Genomic DNA, 22,628 nt, shown 5'->3' on the forward strand with positions numbered 1-22,628 from the left:
AGGGAGGGAAGGTGGGGAGAGAACCACTCCAACATCCATTAGCAATAGAATTGTAGAATGGTTAAACAAATCATGGCATATCCAAGTAATAGTACAGCAGTGAAAATACATCAGCTTAATGCAGATGAATCTCAAATACATAATGTTGAGCAAAAGAAGACACTCACAGAATATAAACAGTAAGATTCCTTTTACCAAAAGTTCTAAAACAGAAAAAACCAGTAATGTTAATGTGATCAAAGGTAGTAAAATTTAAAGAAAAACAAGGGAGTGATATGAAAGCAGGAGGACAGGATAGTGGCCATCTCTGGATCCTTTTCCTTCCCAGCTATCTTCTTTTATATTGCATCCCATTCGTTTCTCAGTCATCTTGCTAAGGTCAACAGTGAACTTTATGTTGTTCAATTGAGTGGATATTTTTCAGTCCAGCTTATTTTATTATGTCATCATCTTCTACACAGTTTGCATTCCTTTCGTCTTGAAACAGATTCTTTCTGTTCTTTCTTTGGTACATTCTCCAGATTTTATTTCTGTCTCTCTGGTTGTTCCTATTTAATGACTGTTCTCAAGTTAAAATTTGATTAGTTTCTGAAAGTTTTCTAGTTCTTTTCAAATTGTTTTCTAGTTGTTTTTACCAAGTGAGACTTGACCAAAAAAAAAATTGAGCTCAATCTTGTCAAGTAAATCAGTTAGTGGCATACTTCCTTCTTGGAACAGAGATTAGAGGCTGTCATTATGGCTATAGAATATGGGACAAATTTCTTTAACATGTTTCTTGGAATAAAGGCTTAGTCCCTTTGACAATCTTTGTATTGTTCTTCCCTATTCCTGGAACCTTATACTCACACCCTCTTTGGCTAACTCTGAATCTACATCTATCTTAGAACTCATTGCCTAAGAAATCTTCCATGTCCTTCTCCCCTCCCGCTACCCACCCTGCCCCCCAAACAATAATTTACATACCTTTCCTAGGATTTGATACCATCCCCAATCACACTCAGTTGTATTTATTTGTGTCATCATCTCCCTCACTATGGTCTTATCCATCACAAAGTACAGTGCCTTTGTACTTTGTACAGAGCAACTAACATCTTCTTAATTCCAGGACACAATTGTAAGATCTAGCATTGACTGAATTATTGTTTCAAGGGGGAAAATATTTACATCCTGAAGATCCTATTATTTCATTGCTGAAACATAGTGTGATCTTTAAAAATATTTTTAGTCTAATTTGGGGTTCCAGATCACTCAAATGAAATATGAACGAATACCTTTTATCTATGTTATTTTGTAAAATAAGACATTTACTTTTTTGTGTGATGATTGACAAGTCTCTTATAGTTCTTTCAAGATTTTTATAAACTTAAAAGCTATAATTAACAATATTCTAAGATGTTAATGTGAAAGAGTCTCAACTCTTCAAAAATAAATAGAATATGTAACCTTTGAAATATGACCTCTTGCACTAAATGTGTTGCCATCTTGGCCTTTTCTCATTTCTGACAATTTCATATTTATAATTATATTTATATAATTATTTTATGAGTTATTTAATGGAAGAGATGTTTTCACAATTTCTTAATATCTAGCAATAATAGTTTGATATATAAATATTAGTTAATTGTTAAATGAATCAATGTTATCTGAAAGAAAAAAAATGGCAGTAAGAAAGAATAATAATTCAAACAAAGAAAATGAAAACTGGATAAAGTGATAATTATGTGCAAGCCTGGCTAAAAAACAAACATCTAGGAGTCATGGAGGGATAACAAAGTAAATGAAATTGACTTTGGTTGCAGATTAATTTGCACATAGCTTTTTTTCTTCATTTCTGTTGACTTTTAATGGCACTCAACTGCATATTTTTAAGGTTTTCTGTATCTGCAGAGTAGCATACTTCGTAAACAAGTTTTTAGCCTGTCAGAATTGTTGTTCTGTTATTAGATTTTTTAATCTTTCTATATACAGATAATTTATAATCTTTTGATTTCAGAGAATAGCTTCATAGCATTCTGTTTTAAAGGTTATGCTTAAGGAAGCTCATAAAAGGCTGTAAAATTTAGTCTTTAGACAAACTGCAAATTATGATTAATTATAATTTATAAACATATAAAGATGATGTCACAAAATGTAAAAATAATAAGTCCATGACTTAACATGATTGCTTTTTTATTATTTGTAAATCTGTCTAACAACACATGGTCGCTGCATTATTTTTAATTTTTAATTATTTTAGGAATATTTTGAAAAACATAGGTTAAAATCAAAAATGAAATCACTGGGAGTTTTATCTCCTCTCAAAAATTCTGCTGTCAGCTTAGACATTCTTAACCTCTACATGGTAAATCAGATATCTTGCAAGAAGAAAATTCCTGGTAAGTCATTCTAATTGCGTTCTGTTTTGAACTTGATGTGATCATAATAATGTTTAGCCTTCTAATTAGTTTATAATTTTTGAGGTCAAAGTATGTGGAAAGTTAATTTTAAAATTTGGTTACTCTCTTAAATTATATGCTTAGTTAATATCTGCTTAAAATGTTTCGTTGCTTAATCCATTTATTTTTATTTTCATGTTTTTGTATATGCTATATAAAATTACTTTATTAGGTGTCATTCAACTTACTATAGTATAGTTGTTACATTATTCTGTACAGGCAGGTAGTTGCCAAAGTTTATCTAGAGAGCAGGGAATAATTATTAATACATGTCAACAAATTAACTATTCTTTACTGTTTAGAGGACAGGTATTAAAGGAAGAGCTGGAAAGATTTTTGCCTCAATGACTAGTGTCCTATGTCATAACTTGAATTATTTCTTACACATTCCTGGGATGTTAATCATAGCAGTCTAATATTGCAAAATAAAGTCCATTTTGTCTTACATTTTGATTCTTTAAGTAAATAAGAAGTTTAATTAGAGTATATTTTTACTCTCTCAGAGGAACTTGTGTCTGATATTTAATTTTTAAAACCAGTGCTAAAATGAGAGTATAAAAATAAGACAATTTATCATGAAGGTATAGAAATTGATCAGATATTTCCTATTAATAGTCCTCATTTCCTTTCTTCATTTTTTTCTCCCTCCATGGATAACAGGTTACACAAGTAAATTTAGTTATACTTTAGAAAGAATAAATACATTGTTCATGGACTTGGGGAATAAAACTTTTTGTTCTAAATCTTTTTGATGTATTTACCTTTATTTCCAGTTGTAGGAGAATAAAAAAACATTTCCTCATCTATTGCTAGGTTTATGGCTAAAGTCTCAATAACAAAAGACAGATTAACAAGAGAAAAATCATACAGATTTATTTAGGAAGTTTTATGTGACACAAGAGCCTTGATAAGAAAGCTAAGATCTTAATATTGGAAGAAATGGCTAAACTTGTGTATTTTTCATGCCAGGTTTAATGAAAAGTGGACAGTCCTCAAGAAGTATGATTGGATTTTTATAAGAATGATCAAATAGTAATAACCTGAGGGGATCTTAGCAAGGCCTTTTTGTTCAGATTCTTCTTTGTGACTCTGTTTTCAGAGACAGGGATCTTATTTTCCTCCTGGTATAACCAGGGCACCTCTCAAATGAGGGTTTTCTGGCCTGCTTTGGGGAAAATCTGAGAGTAACCTTCCTACTTGTGCTGTTCTCTTAAATGGCAAGATGCCTTATTTGGAGATAATGTCCTGAACCCCAGCACTTTCTTTTCATTTATTTCTTCAGCATATTTTTATTGGCTACCTATGATAAGTACTCTATTGGGTACTGAGGATAAAGCAGAAAACAAGCTTTATTAGTCAGGACTCTTGGCTGTAAATGACAGAAATTCAAAACATATCTTTTTACTCCTTTAACAAGAAGAGTGATGGTGTGATGGACCTCAGAGACAACTTGAAACAGGGACTTAAATACTAACAAGATTCTTTTTTACTTCAGTTATTAACTTTTTTCTCTCAGACTGTCTTCATCATTGAGGCTCAAAACATGGCCTTAAGAAACGAATATTACTCATCTCCTCTAATTTTGCCACCAGAGAAAGACTGCGAATTATTTCTCTAGTCCCACATTTTAAAATTCCACTGCAAGAATATTGCCTTGTGCTACTGGTACCAATCTCACAGTGAAACAATTTCACTTATAACTAGCAGAATGGGATACTATTATTGGTTTATCTTTAGTTGGATGGCTACTGCCAAATCACTTATTTTATCCAGAGAGGCAGAGTTTTATTTTGTTTTGTTTTTAAAGACAGGGTGTCACTGTGTTGCCCAAGCTGGTCCTGAACCCTTGGCCTCAAGCAATCCTCCAACTACAGCTTCCTTACTAACTGGGATTATAGGCATGAGCCACTGTGCCTGGCTTAGGGCAGAAATTTTATAAGAAGAAATAAAATCTACACCATAACTATGTATATAGTGGCGGTGGATGTATCACAAAAATAGAGTGTGTAAAAGTACTGACTAGAGAAAGACAAATATATAATGCTGTGGGAATATATAACATAGTGTCTAATATAGTCTGAAGGTCAGAGAAGTCTTGATGGAAGAAAAAGTGGAACTAAATTAATAGAGCGCCTATAATGAGGAGTACATAAGATGATGAAAAATATTTTAAAATCTCTGTGATAGATGTTTATATTGTAATGACTTATTTTAGCACTGGTAGAATATAAATGTTTTAGTGAAATTTCTTAGGTCTACATTTATTTAGTGAACATGATATATTAAACAATACTTTGATAAGATTTTTTCTCATTTTAAAATTATATCTTTTTTGTAGAAACTGTAAGAAAACCAACCCATGTGAATATGAATAGAGACATAAAAATGCCCCTAAGAAAGCGTGATTTAGAACTTCCAATGTCGCCTCACTGTGTACCTTCTAAACTCTGCCTTGATGATACAGAAAACAAGTAGGTTTTAGCTAGGATTTATATTATTAGGTGTTTAAACTGGTTATCATCAACACTTTTATTCTTTGGAATATGTGTAAAGTACTTACTTCCTACCTCCATCTTTTGTTTCGTTGGCTGTTGACAGTATTATACAACTATTAAGACCTTCATCAAATGATCCAGATTTTGTACACAGAGTTTGACTTTCCTTATCATAAAAATGTTTATCTATCTCTAGTATTAATATAGGTTTTATAAAACTTAGTAATATTATGAACCTGTAATGATTTACTTAGATTTTTATATGTTTTGTCTAGGACAGTATGAATTTTAAATATATAAAGAGATGGTCAATTTTATTTCCATTTATATTTTTAACTTTAAATTTTTCTTTTCATTAGTGTAAACTATCAAAGACTAAGTAGCAAGGAAGATCTTGGCCCAGTTCAGGTGAGATTAAAAAAAAAAATCTGTAAGCTATTTCAGCAATTATGACATGCCACCTAATGATCTAAGTGTCTGAATACTGGAGAAAATTATTTTTGAGAAAATTTTGAGTCTTTAATTCTTTTAAAAGCTTTCTGGTGTAGGAAAGCTATGCCTTAAGAATATTTTAATTGATTGCTTATGAGAATCCCTTTGGACTGCTGGTAATGTGACTAGACGTATGTTTGCATAACATTTGATTCTGCTTGTTACTGATGAGCTGCCAATGATAATTCACTTAGGAATTCTTACTTTGGGCTTATGTGATTATTGAGCAATTCATGTGTTCAAACATAGTAACCAGATTACTTTATATCAAATTGTGATGTCCAACTCTTGCTTGGATCGCAAGATTATTTCTCTTTCCAAGTATAGCAAATACTTTTCTTAGCAAATAAAATTTTAATTAGAAAATGCATAGATTATAATTAAAGCTTGAGACTTTAACATCTAATGTCTAACAGCTCATATTGTTAGCTGTCATTTTTTTTTTACCGTTTGAATTGCCAGAGTTAAACTAGATCAGAAAGATAATGGCAATGATACTGAAATCTCTTTGAAATCTTGTCACCTGGATTGTGGATTAATGAAACTCCAAGTTCCTGTCTTTAGAAGGTAGCCTACAGGAATGGAGCTTGAGGATGGAGAGGAGCAGGAGCAGGGAAGGCAGAGGGAAAGGTGCTCTTGAGTATAGCCTTCACTGATAACCACTCTAGTCCTAGTAAGTTCTGTCAATTACTGATGGGTTGCCTTGCTTTAGGACTTTTTCCTTTGCAACCACTGCCCTTTTCACTAAATTTTACTATTTTTACTATTTTGACTTTCTTTTTCTCTAGTTTATGTATTTTGGTTATGTAAATGATTTTATCTTCTTTCCTATAGTCACAAAGCATGGACTCATATGGTATGCTTGACCCTCAGTTGAGCAAAATAGAGAACTACAGTTTCACTCCACCATCTTTTTCATCAGAGTTACCTTCTAACAGACATATTTCAAAACTAAATTTCACACCCAGAATAGCACCTACTCCTCAGAAACTTGCATATGAAAAAAAGCAGAATGACCAGGTACTTTTGAATCATTAGTTCTTAGCATTTTATATCATTGTATTTTCATGAAACCTTTTTCTCTTTTTATAAATTTTAAATATTTAGATTTTGAATTGCTATAGATATAAACAAATTAGGAGGTAAATTAAAGATAATTCCTTTTAGGACAAAGACTTAGTTCTCTGCACTGTAGAAGATTGTGAATCTCAAAACTGGAGTATTTTTTTTTTTAATCTTGGAATTTATCATTCTCTTGGAAAATTGATAGTAAAATTGAAAGTAGCTCAGTGTGTTATAGAGTAGCTGATGTTTGTAATCACTGTAATTGATTAGTTGGTGATATCATAATGACCCAATATAGGAGATATGGAAAGCATCCTGTGAATAGCAATATACAGTTTCAGAGATGTCATAGTAGTCCCTTAAAGTGTGAATTGTGATGGCTTGAGCTTGATTCTTTTTATGATTTGAAAGATGACGAGTTTTTATGTGAAGTTTTTCAATTAACCCTATTCAAATATATTTATATAGAGATATATAGTGCTAAAATATTCAATCATTGTGTTCTCTAAAGTTAAAAATATAACATAGATATTAAGACTCTAAAATACATCTCTCATAAAGCATACTGGGAAATAATCTAAAATTAAATATTACTATACTAATGTCTAAGGGTAATGAGGAAAATGGTTATGTAAACACTATGTCTTTTTAAAAGGAATACTTAGTTTTGAATTTCTCCCATTTTTAGCATGCAGTGGTTTTATACCATATTTATATATGTATTATCTATAAATCAATTTATAATTATAGTTTTAAATTGTATAAATTATAGCTATGTATTATAGTATATCAGTTATATATATGCTGTATGATATAGCTATATGTAATTCCATTTTATTAAAGTCTTTATTAAAGACTTCCCAGATAAGAGAAAATGAAGTATTATATTCCAGTGACCCATGCTAGCCTTATTATAAAGGCCCAATAATTTTCGAATGATGTAATAAAAGACATTAAATTACCCATTCAGTTTGTATTTCATAAGACAAAAACCTACATTCTAGTTCAGCTTATAACTTGTCCTTGCTCTGTTACATAGTTTAAGGACAGAGGATAAAAACCTGTTTAATTCCTTTACATAGTTTAAGGACAGAGGATAAAAACCTGTTTAATTCCTACTTAATTTTCTTGCCTTTACATATTATATACTGCAGGTTAATGATGAACTCCAGAGAGGTAAATAACATGCTTAATATGGTAAAAGACTGAAAAGAGAAATGTCCCTTTTCAATCATAGTGTCATGTCATGAAATACTAGGGAAGTGTTCAATAATGTACTTGGAGGAATTTTGAAAAAAGTGAGAATAATTAAAATTATAAAATACAAAAGAAAATGGGTTGAAAAACAAGTTAGAAGAAAAAGTGGGTTGGAGTTTCCTGATCCTTGGTTAAGTAGTATTTATCAAATATGTAATACTATATTCTCTTCTCTTTTTTTGTTTTAAGGAATAGCGTTTTGCACCTCTGCCACTCCCTCTCAGATATATTATTTAGCTGAGTCGTTAGTATCAGCTCTCTCTGACTTTGGTCTGGTTTTTTTTTCCCCAAAGACTTTCAGTATCTCTTTCTGAGCCTCCCCCCAACCCCGGCCTTTTTTTTCCCGACAATGCTGTCATTGGTGGGTTTGGACTTCTCATTTCTATGTTTCATGAGTTATAAATCAAATATATGACATATATAAATTATTGTTGAATAGATTAGTGTTTGGCCAATATAATAAGTTACATTTATAGGGTATTTCCACATTAACAAATTGATTATCTTATCTGCTTTTAATAAGTTGTTACATACTATCCCCCTTTTGAACTGAATAATACTGATACTCAGAAAAATAAAAGTAGGAGTCTAAAGTTACTCAGTAAATGGAATAATTGAGATAAGTACAGCTGTTTTCTTGGGACAAATTATTGTTTTCTGTCAGAGAAATTTAACTTACAGTTATTCAAGATCCTGGTGCCCTGGGTTTTTTAAAATTTTTTTTTTTTTAACTTGGAGAAAATGATTAGCTTACCATAATATCAACTCTGTTATTTTAAAAATTATTCAAATACTGGCATTTTTTTGGGGGGGGTTTAGGAAAGTGTTTATTTTATTTTCAATAAGTAAAATTACTTTCTTTTAGATTATTTTTACGATTTTAAAACATAAATGTAATTCGTTTGCATGACATTTTATGGTATGTATGTACATTTACTATTTTAGCAATTTCTTCAATTTTTTTTTTTTTTCAGCTCAGTAATGTTAACTGTTCTGATTCCTTGCTTTCCAAATTAAATAAAAGTCAAGATGTTCTCAGTCCCTCACATAAAACTACACAATTTGGGACATTATTTGAAAGATTAAACAGGTAAGCAAAGAAGCTGAAGGAAATAAGCTTTAGGATACTGTACTTTCATTTAGAAATTTGATTTTAATGGACACAAATGTTTTTAGTTAAAATATAAGCAGTCCTAAGTAATACTTCTAGAAAAAAAAATCACAAAGTAAAATTTATCATTTAATTAAAATAGGTAAGTAATTATTTTCTAACATGAACATCTGAATTTCATTTATTTAAGTGTTGTTGTTGTTGTTATTGTTTGAGACAAAGTCTTACTCTTTCACCCAGGCTGGAGTGCAGTGGCACAATTAGTTCACTGCAACCTCCACCTCCTGAGTTCACGTGATTCTTGTGCCTCAGCACTTGAGTAGCTAGGATTACAGGCGTGTGCCACCACAGCTGGCTGGCTAATTTTTGTATTTTTAGTAGAGAAGGGGTTTTGCCATGTTGGGCAGACTGGTCTCAATTCCTTGGTCTCACGTGATTTGCCCACCTTGACCTCCCAAAGTCATTTATTAGTTTTAAAATTATTTTGGACAAAGGTATTTTCCCATTTTGTAATCTCCATGAATTGCTGTTTTATTTTTCTGCAAAAATGGTGATTTCTTTTTCACATTTTTGGTAGTTGAACAGAATCCCACTTTCATTTTCTAAATGTTTGTATATATAGTACAATAATGCCACCTTATCCACAGGAGATATATTCCAATACCCCCAGTAGAATCCTGAAATTGCAAACAATGCCAAACCGTATATATACTATTTTTTATTTTTTTTTATGCATACATACCTATGGTAAAGCTTAATTTATGTTAGGGACAGTAATAGATTAACAACAATAACTAGTAATAGAATACAACAATTATAACAATATACTGTTAAAAGTTATAAGAATGTGGTCTCTTCTCTTGGTCTCAAAGTATCTTACTATGTATACTGTACTTACCTATTTTTGGGCTGTGTTTGACTATAGAAAGCAGAAACTACAGAAAGTGAAACTGTCATTAATGGGGAATTCTGTGAATCCTAGACTGTTGTTTTAAAATCTATTAAGCTAAAACCAGTTTGACCCACTCCTGGTGAAGTGATGAGAAACCTTGACTCTGTCATCCTTTCCTAGTTTCCTTATTTTAGTAAATGTCACCACTTTTCACTCAGTTGCTAAAGCCAAAATAAAAGTTGTCCTGATTCCTTCCTTTCCTTCAACTCTAAATATCCATTTCACCAAAGAAGTGTTTGTCATTTCTGTATTTTAATAAACTTTAAAATTATCTACTTTTCTGTGTCTCTGGGTTCCATCCCAGTCTATGCCATCATTTTTTTTTGCCTGGAGAGTTGTAATACCATGTAACAGTTCTTTTTGTTTTTTTGTTCTGAGATACATTTTTGAAAAAGTTTTATGAATGTATAATTGATATAAACTAAACTAATTAACTGTGATAGTGAACATATGCACTTTCATAAGTTTTGACACTGTCAAAGATAATGACACATGAAGACATTTATTATCCCCAGTAATTTATTTGGGTACCTTAATCCCTTTTCCCTGTTGCTTCACATCCCTTACACCTATCCACAAGCAATCACTGATCTGCTTTGTGTTGCTGTAGATTAGTCTGTGTTTTCTATAGTTTTAAATAAGACATCGTATACCATGTTCTTTTTAGTTGTTTGACCTCTTTTCACTCAGCATAATTATTCTGAAATTTATCTGTGTTGTTTGTTGTGTGTATCTATAGTTCATTCCTTTTTATTGCAGAGTAATATTTCATTGTATGGACATAGCACAACATACTCATTTAGCTGTTCATGGGCATTTGGTGTTTCCCCCGGTTTTTGGCTATTCCAGATATACTTGCTGTGACAGTTCATGTATAAGTCTTTGTTTTGACATATACTTCATTTCTCCTGGGTGCAAGTAGAATGACTGGATAATGTGGTAGGTATATGCTTAAGTTTTTAAAAAACTACCAAACTATTTTCCAGTGGTATTTGTATCATTTTTACATTCCCATTTACAATGTATGTGCATTGCAACACATCCTTGTCAACACATGGTACAGTCAGTCTTTTAAAATTTAACCCATCCTAGTCAGTGTATAGTAGTATCTCATGTTTTTGGTTTGCATTTCCCTAATGACTGATGATTTTGGCATTTTTTCATGTGCATATTATCCATTTGTGACTCTTTGGTGAAGTGTTTACCCTTTTTATTACTGGTACCTTTTGAAGTGCAAAAGGTTTAATTTGATGATGTCTGACTTACTAGTTTTTTCATGCATTAATTGTGCGTGTGGTGTCAAAACCAACAAATCTTTGCGTAACCTAAGGTCATGAAGGTTTTCTTCTGTTTTATAATTTGAGATGTTACATGTAGGTCTGTGATTCATTTTGAGTTAGTTTTTATGTGTTGGGTGTGGTAAGAATCTGAATCCATTATTTACATTTGTGGAAAGGAATATTTTTTCCTTGGTTAATTACTTTGGCACCTTTGTCAGAAATCAATTGACTGTAAATATACAGATTTTTTTTTTCTGGAATCTCAATTCTGTTTTGTTGATTATGTTAGCACTACACTGTTTTGGTTACTGCAGCCTTATTGTTAGTTTTGAAATCAAGAAATATATTAGTCCAACAATTTTTCCTTTTTCAAAAATGTTTGACTTTCTTAATCCTTTGCATTTCCATATAAATTTTAAGTTCTGCTTGTCAGTTTCTGCAGCAAAACCAAAAACCAGAAACCAAGCCTATTTGGATTTTAAGAGATTATTTTGAATTTATATATTAATTTTGGTAGAGTTGCCATCTTAACAATAGTGACTTTGCCAGTCCACAAGCATAAAATGTTTTTCCTCTTTCATTTTCTTTAATTTCTTCAATAATGTATTATGGTTTTCAGGATATAAGCTTTGTTTCTCTATTCCTAGTATTTTTTTTTTATGGTATTGTAAATGGAATTACTTTCCTAATTTCATGTTTGGATTGTTCATTGCTAGTGTATAGAAATACAATTAATTTTTGTATATGAATCTTGTATCTTTTGACCTTGGCAAATTTATTATCTTGTAATAGTTGAGTAGGGTTTTTGTTTTTTATCATGGTGGAATATATTATCCATAAATAAAGATATTTTTACCTCTCTTCAATCTGAATTTTTTTTTTTTTTTTTTGCATTTTGAACATGGTCTTAGCCAAAAGGCCAGGGAGCAATTTTAAAGCAATTTTTACTTCTCTTTCTTGCTTACCTTCACTAATTAGAGCCTCCAGTACAACGCTGAATAACAGTGGCAAGAGCAGATGTGCTTATTCTGTTTTAGGGAAAAAGCATTCAGTCTTTCACCAGTAGTTATGATGTGGTCTATACGTGTTTCTGTAAGTGTCCTTTATCAGGTTGTGAAAGTTATTGTTTCTAGAGCATTGAGAGTTTTTATCATGAATTTTGTCAAGTGCTCCTTCCATGTCTCTTGAAATTATCATGTTCGTTTTTTTCCACCTGTTAATATATAACAATTTATTTTCAGGTGTCTAAGCATCTTGTATTGACAGGATTAAAAACTGCTTGGTGAATACCCTCTCCATAAGTTGTTGGATTTTGTTTACTAATATTTTATTGATAGTTGTTGTGTCTATACTTATGAAGAATATTTGTCTGAATTTTTCATTTCTTTGTAATTATCTGGCTTTGGTATCAGGACAATACTGGCCTCATGAAATAAGTTGAAAGTTTTTCCTCCTGTTTTATCTAAGAATTTGTGGGGGGTTGGTATTACTTCTTTTCTAGGTATTTCTCTGAATTCACCAGTGAAGCCATCTGCACATGGACTTTTCTTAGTGAGAACACTTAATTACCAGTTCATTTTCTTTACTTGTTATGGTCTGATCAGATTTTCTAGTTTGCTCTTGAGTCTATTGTGGTAATTTGTGTTTTTCTAGGAATCTGTCCATTTCATCTAAGTGGCATGTTTTGTTAGCATTAAGATGTTTATAGTGTACACCCTTAAAATCCTTTTAGTTTCTGTAAGGTTGGTGGTGATGTCCCTTCTTTAATTCTAGATATGCGTCCTTTCTCTCTTTTTTTATGTTGAGTGTAGCAAAATATTTTTCAATTTTAGTGGTCTTTTTAAAGAACTGAGTTTTGTTTTAATCAATTTTCTTGATTATTTTTCTGTTTTCCATTTTTTAAGTTCTACACCAATGTTTATAATTTTCTTTTTCTGCTTGCCTTGGATTTAGGTTACCTTTCTTGTTCTAGTTGCTTAAGGTGCTAGCTTAACCTATTCATTTTATATCTTTCTCTCTTAGTGCTGTTTATATGTCAACTAATGATTGGTCAGAAGTTGTGTTTAAACAACTAGACCTAATAAAGCTTCCTCTTGTATGCAAGACCTCACATTCAGCCAAGGAAGAATATATACCTGAGGCTCTCTTTGGTCTCTCCTGAGTGTACACACAGCCTTATACATGTATGCATCCTCCTAGATTATGACTATTTGTTTTCCGTATTTCTCTATGAAATTTCTTTATGGTTTTTGCTTGCTCTCGAATATTTCAGCCTCAGGGAGCTGCAGCGTTGGACTTCCCTGATGGTTTGCCACTGAAAGTATGGTTGTTTTTGATGCCCTTCCATTATGGGGCTGTCCGATCTGTAACACTCATGGATCTCGGGGTGGAGTGACGATACAGCTCCAGGTTAAAACTCTATGGACACCTCCTATTTCTACTAAGGCTCAGTACTTAAAGTTCTGCTTCTCAGTTTATTGTGTGCCTTTGGCTACTTCACACATTCTGAAATGGTAGATTTTGCACATTTTTTCTGGTTCTAACATTGCATTTAGGGGAGAGTCTTTGCCAAATTGCTTACTCTATCATCTCAGGGGGTCCTGCCCCAGATCGTTTTTTTGTTTTTTTTTTTTCTTTTAATATTAAACCAACCTTGTATTCCTGGGATAAATGTCACCCATCACAGTATGTTATTCTTGTTATGTATTCTTGGATTTGATTTAGTAAAATTTTGTTAGGAAATTTTGCATTAGTCTTCATGAGGAATGTTATTTTGCAGGTTTCTTTTCTTACACTATCTTGGTCTGATTTTGATCAGCATAATGCCAATGTCATAGAATGAGCTGGGATGTACTCCATCCTTAATTTTCTAAAAAAGATTGTATAGAAAGCATATATAGTCATGTGCTGCATAACAATGTTTAGGTCAACAATGAATGGCATATGTGATGGTGGTCCCATAAGTTTATAATGGAGCTAAAAGTTCCTACCATCTAGTGACATCATAGCTGCTAACATAACAAGTTGTAGGACAACTTGTCACCCATGTGTTTGTGGTGGTGGCGGTATTAACAGAGCTGCCAGTCATATAAAAATATAGCATATACAATTATGTATACTACATAATTGATAATTATAATAAATGACTTGTTAATGGTTTATGTATTTATTATTCATTGTTATTTTAGAGTGTGCTTCTTCTACTTATTAAAAAAAAAGTTAATTGTAAAACAGCTAGAGGCAGCTCCTTTAGGAGGTATTGCAGAAGAAGGCATTGTTATCACAGGAAATAACAGTACCCTGCGAATCAGTGTCCCTGAAGACCTTCCAGTGGGACAAGATGGGCAAATGAAAGACAGTAATATTGATGATCCTGACCCTGTGTGGACCTAGGCTAATGTATGTTTAAGTCCTAGTTTTTAACAAAAAAGGTTAAAAGTAAGGAAAAAAAATTTTAATTTAAAAATAGAAAAAAGCTTATAGAGCAAGAAGAAATAAAAATATTTTTGCACAGATGTACAATGTGTTTGTTTTAAGCTAAATTTTTACAATAGAGTCAAAAAGTATAGAAAATTAAAACATAAAGCTACAGTAAGCTAAGGTTAATTTGTTTTTGAGGAAAGAAATTTTTAAAAATTACTAAAGCATAAGCATAGAGTGTTTATAAAGTCTACAGTAGTGTATGGTAATGTCTGAGGCCTTCATATTCACTCACCACTCACTCACTGACTTACCTAAAACAACTTCTATCCTGCAAGCTCCATTCATTGTGTCTTTTGCAGATGTACCTTAAAAAAAATTTTTATGCTCTATGTTTTTACTATATGTTTTCTATGTTTAGATACACAAATATAATTGTGTTGCACTTGCCTAAGTATTGTGCCGTAGGCAACTGTGCTGTAGGGAATACTGTACAGGTTTCTAGCCTAGGAGCAGAAGTCCATAATATATAACCTAGGTGTGTAATGGGTGATGACATCTAGGTTTGTGTAAATACACTCTTTGATGTTTCCACAATGACATTGCCTAAGGACACATTTTTTAGAATGTATCCTGTTGTTAAGTGATACATGATTGCAATTTCTAACTTAAATCATAAAATTAATTAGTGAAGCCATGTGAGTACTGGTGTTCTTTTTGTAGGAAGGTTTTTTATTATACTTTTAAGTTTTTACTAAACACCGGGCTAGTAAATCAGATAATTTGTTCTTGTGTGAGCTTTGGCAGTTGTGTCTTACAAAGAATGTATTTGTTTTGTCTACCTTGTAGAATTTATTGTCATAAGGTTATTCATAATATCCTCATTGTTTGAAATCTTTACCATCTGTAGCACTGTGTTCTTTCTCATTACTGAGATTATTTTTCTCTATTCTCTATTTTCTTCTGACTACTCTGATTACAGCAGTATCAATTTTATTTATGTTCTCACAGAATTATCTTTTAGTTTCATATCTTTTATTTTCTATTTTTAAAAATTGGATTGAATTCTGCTTTTCCATTATTTCCTTTTGTTTGCTTATTTTGCATTTAATTATATCTAGTTTTTTCAAGTTAAGAGGTAAGGTCATTGGTTTGAAACTATTCTTCTTTTCTAACGTAGGCATAAATTTAGGTTCTTTAACCATAATTTGGAGCTATAAATTTTCTACTAAGTGCTGCTTTTAGTGTATCTTACAAATTTTGAAATATTGTTTTTATTTTTATTCAGATCAAAATATGTGTTTGTTTATTTGTTTTTGAGGTGGAGTTTTGCTGTTGTTGCCCAGGCTGGAGTGCAGTGGTGCAATCTTGGCTCACTGCAACCTCTGCCTGCCAGGTTCAAATGATTCTCCTGCCTCAGCCTCCCAAATTGCTGGGAATACAGGTGCCTGCTACCGCACCCAGCTAAATTTTGTATTTTTTTTTTTAGGTACAGATGAGGTTTTACCATGTTGGCCAGGATGATCTTGATCTCTTGACCTCGTGATCTGCCCACCTCAGCCTCCCAAAGAGGTGGAATTGCAGGCTTGAGCCACTGCATCTGGCCCCAAAATATGTTTTTTTTTGTTTGTTTGTTTAGGCAGAATCTCCCTCTGTTACCCAGACTGGAGTGCAGTGGTGTGATCTTGGCTCACTACAACCTCTGCCTCCTTGGTTCAAGTGATTCTCCTGCCTCAGCCCCCCAAGTAGCTGGGATTACAGGGCCTGCCACCACGCCTGGCTAATTTTTAAAAATATTTTAGTAATGTCAGGGTTTCACTATGTTGGCCAGGCTGGTCTTGAACTTCTGACCTCAAGTGATCCACCCACCTCGGCCACCCAAAGTGCTGGGATTATAGGCTTGAGCCACCATGCCCAGCCTAGACCAAAATAAGTTCTAATTTTTCTTTGGATTTCTTTTTCAATCCATGTTGTTTAGAAATTTGGTGTTTGGTTCCCCGAAACTAAGACTTTCCCATTATCTTTCTTCCTTTGTGGAAAGTGAACATACTTTGTATGATTTGATCATTCCAGATTTATTGAGATTGGTATTGTGGCTAAGAATATGGTTTACATTTAATATGACAATGTGTATGTTTGAGTTTAAGTCTGTCCTCTTGCTATTTGTATTTTATCTGCCCCTTTGCCTCTTTTTCTACTTTTATTTGATTTAAGTATTTTTGTGACTTCTTTTGGTCTCTTTTTTTGTTTATTAGCTGTAATTCTGTTCTATTATTGATTGCTTTAGACATTATAGAATATATATTAATGTATCACAGATTATCTTCAAATTATAATATCAAGGATAGTATAAGAATCTTGCAGTAGTATACTTTTAATTTCTTCTCTCCTTTGGCCTTTATATTATATTCATGCACTTTATTTATGTGTATGCAGTGTTGTTTTATTTTAAATAAAGGTAAATAAGAAAATGTTTTTCTTATATTTAAGCACAGTTATTATTTTTAGTGGTCTTCACCATTTAGTGTAGATCTAGTTTTCCATCTGGTGTCATTTTCTGTTTGAAAGACTTAACATTTCTTATGTTGTAGATGTGGTGGTTATTGTTCTAATCTTTGTATATTTGCAAATCTTTATTTTGCTCTGTTTTTGAAAGATGTCTTTTGACTTGGTGTAGTTTCCAACTAGAAGCTTGCTGTCATTATCCTAATATCTGTATATTTAATATAATTTTTCTCTTAAATCATGATTTTTTAACCACTGATTTCTATTCTTTGATTAAGATATTTTTTTCTATTCTTTTTGTTTGGGTTTTGTTGATCTTGGATTTATGGACTTACTATTTTTATCAAATTTGAAATTTTTTTAGCCATTGTTTCTTCAAATATTTTTTCTGACTCCTTTCCTTTTCCTTGGGGGACTCAATAAATTAGTCTACTTGAAATCTCAGTTTACTGATGCTCTTTTATTTTTTCCAGTCTTTTTTCTCTCATTGTTTTATTTTGTGTAGATTATATTGCTATATCTTCAAAATCCCTAATTGTATCTCCTGTGTTGTCTTATCTGCTGTTAATCCTATCCAGTGTAATTTTCATCTCTAGAACTTTGATTGAGCTTTTCTTTTTTTTTTTCCCATTTATTTATTTTATTGCATTTTAGTTTTTGGGGTACTGCGAAGAACATGCAAAATTGTTTCATAGGTACACATGTGGCAGTGTGATTTGCTGCCTTCCTCCCCATCACCTACATCTGGCATTTCTCCCCTTGCTATCTCTCCCCAGCTCCCCACCCCCCACCGTCCCTCCCATATTTCCCCCCAACTGACCCCAGTGTGTAGTGCTCCCCTCCCTGTGTCCATGTGTTCTCATTGTTCAACACCCGCCTATGAGTGAGAACATGCGGTGTTTGATCTTCTGCTCTTCTGTCAGTTTGCTGAGAATGATGGTTTCCAGGTTCATCCATGTCCCTACAAAGGACCCAAACTCATCGTTTTTGATGGCTGCATAATATTCCGTAGTGTATATGTGCCACGTTTTCCCTATCCAGTCTATCGTCGATGGGCATTTGGGTTGGTTCCAGGTCTTTGCTATTGTAAACAGTGCTGCAATGAACATTCATGTGCACATGTCCTTATAGTAGAACGATTTGTAATCCTTTGGATATATACCCAGTAATGGGATTGCTGGGTCAAATGGAATTTCTATTCCTAGGTCCTTGAGGAATCGCCACACTGTCTTCCACTATGGTTGAACTAATTTACACTCCCACCAACAGTGCAAAAGTGTTCCTATTTCTCCACATCCTCTCCAGCATCTGTTGTCTCCAGATTTTTTAATGAGCTTTTCTTTTTAATCTTCCATGTATCTATTAAGCATGTTCAGTCTTTCTTCTGTCTTCTTGAATACAGGAAATATAGTTATGATCACTGTTTTAATGTCCTTGTCTATGAATTCCATTATTTTTGTCATTTTGTGATCCGTTTTTAATAATTGATTTTGTTTCCTACAGATTTTCTCTTTCTTTTTATCCCTGATAATTTTGTTGGATTCTATACATTGTGAATTTCTATCTTTATGGTTATTGGACATTTTTATTTTCCTGCACATCATCCTGTAAATTGTTCAGGTACTTGGAAACAGTATGATCTGATTGAGGCTTGCTTTTACGTTTTGTTAAGCAGCCTTCAGTTTGTAGCTAATTTTGCTCCACTGGTGAGGCAGTACCCTTCTGAATACTTTCTTGATTTCCCTGGAATTATGAAGTTTTCCACTGTAGTGGGTGGAAACAAAATTTTCCCAGCCTTAGTGAGCACCTGTGATTTTTCTATTTTTCTCATCTTGGGTGGTACTTTTCACAGCTTTCACCAATTACTTCACATGCATGTGCTGATTAGTATTTAGTTGAGCCCTTGAGAAGAACACTGTGTAGATCTCCAGAGTCCTTACTCTTTGAAGCACTCTCTAGCTGGGCTCTGAGTTCTCCTTCCTTGTTCTGTGGCTTGAATATTCTCCAGACAATAACCTAGGAACAATTGTAGAGTTCTCCTCATTTGTTTTCTGTCTCTCAGGGATCATTATCTTGCTTACCTGGTCTCTTGTGACTGAAAACTGTTGTCTCTTATATTTTGTTCTTTTTTTTTAAAAAAAAATTTATTGATAAATGTTATTTAATATTATACATATTAATGGGGTACATGTGATATGTTGTTACATGCATAGAATGTGCAATGATCAAGTCAGGGTATTTAGGACATCCATCACCGTGAACACTGATCATTTTTATGTGTTGAGAACATTTTAAGTCCTCACCTCTAGCTGTTTTGAAATGTACAATAGATTTTTGTTAACTACAGCACCCTACACCACTATCAAACATTATAACTTATTCATTCTATCTAATTATATGTATCCATTAAACCTCCCTTTATACCCCTTTCTTTCCCTCTGCACACATACCTGCATCATTTCCAGCCTCTGGTAACTATTATTCTACTCCATTCCCAAGAGATAAACTCTTTTAGCTTTTACATGTGAGTGAGTACATGTGCTATTTGTCTTTCTGTGTCTGGCTTGTTTCACTTAACATAATGACGTCCAGTTCCATCCATGTTGCTGCAAATGATACAATTTCATTCTTTTTTAATGGGTGGATAGTATTCTGTTTTGTAAATTTACCACATTTTTATTATCCATTCATCTACTGAAGTATACCTAGGTTGATTCCGTATCTTCGCTATTGTATATAAGTGCTGTAATAAACATGGGGGTGCATATATTGTTTTGATAGACTGTTTTCCTTTTCTTTGGATAGATACCCAGTAGAAGGGTTGCTGGATCATACTGCCATTCTATTTTTAGGTTTTTTTTTTTTTTGAAAGTCTGCACACTGTTTCCATAATGACAGTACTAATTTACATTCTCACCAGCAATGTATGAGAGTTCTTTTTTCTCCATGTCCTTGCCAACATTTGTCATTTTTTAAAATGATAGCCATTCTAACTGAAATAGGAGGATACCTTATTGTGATTTTGATTTGCATTTCCCTAATGTTTAGTGATGTTGTTTATAGACCTTTTGGCCATTTGTTTGTCTTCTTTTGAGAAGTGTCTTTATCATTTGCCCACTTTTTAATGGGATTGTTTGTGTTTTTGCTGTTGAGTCATTTGAGTTTCTTGTATATTCTGGATATTGGTTCTTTGTCAGAATAATAGTTTGCAAATATTTTCTTTCATTCAGCAGGTTGTCTCTTCACTCTGGTGATTGTTTCCTTTACTGTGAAGAAGTTTTTATTTAACATAGTCCTACTTATCTATTTTTTTTCTTGTTGTCTCTGCTTTTGAAGTCTTAGTCATAAAATCTTTGCCTAGACCAATGTCCTGGAGTGTTTCCTCTGTATTTTCTTCTAATAGTTTTATCATTTCAAGCTATACATTTAGATCTTTAATATTTTGAGTTGATTTTTGCAAATGGTAAGAAATAGGGGTCTTCCACATATGGATTTCTAGTTTTCCCAGCACCATTTATTGAAAGTGTTCTTTTCCCAAGATATATTTGTGACACTTTTGTCAACAATCAGTTGACCATAAATATATAAGTTTATTTCTGGTTTCTCATTTCATTCCATTGGGCCATGTGGCTATTTTTGTATCAATGTCATGCTGTTTGGTTACTATAGCCTTGCAATATATTTTGAAGTTGGGTAGTGTGATGCCTCCAGCTTTGTTCTTTTTGCTCAGGATTGCATTGGCTTTTTGGGCCCTTTATTGGTTCCATACAAATTTAGGATTGTTTTTCTATATCTGTGAAAATTTCATTGGTATATTGGTAGGAATTACGTTGACTCTGTATATTGCTTTGGGTAGTATGGTTATTTTAACAATACTCATTATTCCAATTCAGGAGCAATGGATTCCGTTTGTATCTTCTTCATTTTCTTTTATCAAAGAGTTGAGTTTTCTTTGTAGAGACCTTTTATTTCCTTAGTTAAATTTATTCCTAGGTATTTTATTTTAATCCCTTGTAGCTCTATAATGAGATTGCTTTCTTGATTTGTTTTTCAGATAGTTCATTATTGATGCGTACAAATTCTACTGATTTTTGTTTGTTGATGTTTTGTCCTGCAGCTTTACTGAATTTATCAAATCTAAGCGTCTTTTTTGGTGGAGTTTTTAGATTTTTCTAAATATAAGATCATGTCATCTGTAAAGCAGGACAATTTCACTTCCCCTTTTCCAGTTTAGATGCCTTTTGTTTCTTTCTCTTACCTCATTGCTCTGGCTAGGACTTCCAATACTATGTTGAATAGGAGTGATGAAAGAGCATCCTTGTTTTGTTCGAGTTCTTGAAGGAAAGGCTTTCAGGTTTTTCCCACTCAGTATGATAACTGTAGGTTTGTCATAGATGGCCTTTATTATATTCAGATATGTTTCTTCTGTGCCTGGTTTGTTGAATGTTTTTATCATGAATGGGTGTAAAATTTTATCCCATGATTTTTCTGAATTAATTGGTAGGATAATATGGTTTTTGTCCTTCATTCTGTTAATGTTTTGTATCACATTGATTGATTTGCATACGTTGAACTATCCCTATATCCCTAGGATAAATTCATTATTATCATGTATTATCATGTATTATGTTTTTAATGTACTTTTGGATTTGGTTTGCTGTATTTTGTTGAGGATTTTTATGTCTGCTCATCAGGAATATTGGCCTATAATTTTCTTTTTGTTGTTGTGTAATTGTCTGGTTTTGATATCAGAGTAATGCTGGCTCCATACAATGAGTTAAGAATGAGTTTCCCCCTCTTCAATATTTTGTCTAGATGGTCTGTCTTATGCTTAGAGTGTGGTGTAGAAGTCTCCAACTATTATTGTATTGGTGTCTCTATTTAGATCTAATAATATTTGCTTTACGAATCTGGATGCTCTAGCGTTGGGTACATATATATATTTAGAAATGTTATATCCTCCTGCTGAACTGATCCTTTTGTCATTATATAATGACCTTTGTTTCTTTTAACTGTTTTTGACTTAGAGCCTTCTCACTTTTGGTTTCCTTTTGTGTGGAAAATCTTTTTCCTTCTCTTTACTTTCAGTCTATATATGTCTTCACAGATGAATTGAGTTTCTTGGGAGTAGCATATAGTTTGATTATGGTTTCTTATTCATTCCGTGAATCTATGTCGTTTAATGGGAAATTTTAATCAGTTTGCATTCAAAGTTATTCTTGTTATGTGAGGACTTATTTCTGTCATTTTTGTCAATAGTCTTCCAGCTGTATTGTATTTCTTTTGTTCTCTTATTTATCTCATTATTTATCTTAATGGTTTGATTTTTGTGGTGTGGTAACATTTGAGTCCCTTTTCTTCCTTATCTATATCTTTGATCTACCTGTTAGTTTTATACGTTCATGAATTTTCATGATGGTAGATTATCATCCCTTCACTTTGAAGTGTAAGATTCACCAAGCAATTCTTGTAGGGTAGGTCTAGTGGTAATGAATTGCCTGTTTTTTTGTTTTGTTTTGTTTTGATTTTTACTTGGGAAAGTTTTTATTTCTCTTTTGTTTTTGAGGGATAACTTTGCTGGGTATTTTTGGCTACCAGAATATATCATCCCTTTCT

At 32.6% G+C, this 22,628-nt stretch overlaps 1 protein-coding gene across 1 annotated transcript in view; it reads left to right on the plus strand.

Annotated features, from left to right (window-relative positions):
* The window catches only part of CUNH12orf40 (chromosome unknown C12orf40 homolog), an 87,903-nt gene that overhangs the window by 23,699 nt on the left and 41,576 nt on the right, over positions 1–22,628 (plus strand). Inside the window, exons 3-7 of the mRNA XM_032248331.1 lie at positions 2,237–2,375; positions 4,774–4,906; positions 5,290–5,338; positions 6,257–6,442; positions 8,719–8,834. Coding sequence (XP_032104222.1) covers positions 2,270–2,375; positions 4,774–4,906; positions 5,290–5,338; positions 6,257–6,442; positions 8,719–8,834 — 590 coding nt within the window. The 5' untranslated portion in view covers positions 2,237–2,269. The remainder of the gene's footprint in view (positions 1–2,236; positions 2,376–4,773; positions 4,907–5,289; positions 5,339–6,256; positions 6,443–8,718; positions 8,835–22,628) is intronic.

Source organism: Sapajus apella, unplaced genomic scaffold (genome assembly GCF_009761245.1).
Source record: "Sapajus apella isolate SASKATOON/1434 unplaced genomic scaffold, GSC_monkey_1.0 scaffold66, whole genome shotgun sequence".
Classification (NCBI taxonomy): domain Eukaryota; kingdom Metazoa; phylum Chordata; class Mammalia; order Primates; family Cebidae; genus Sapajus; species Sapajus apella.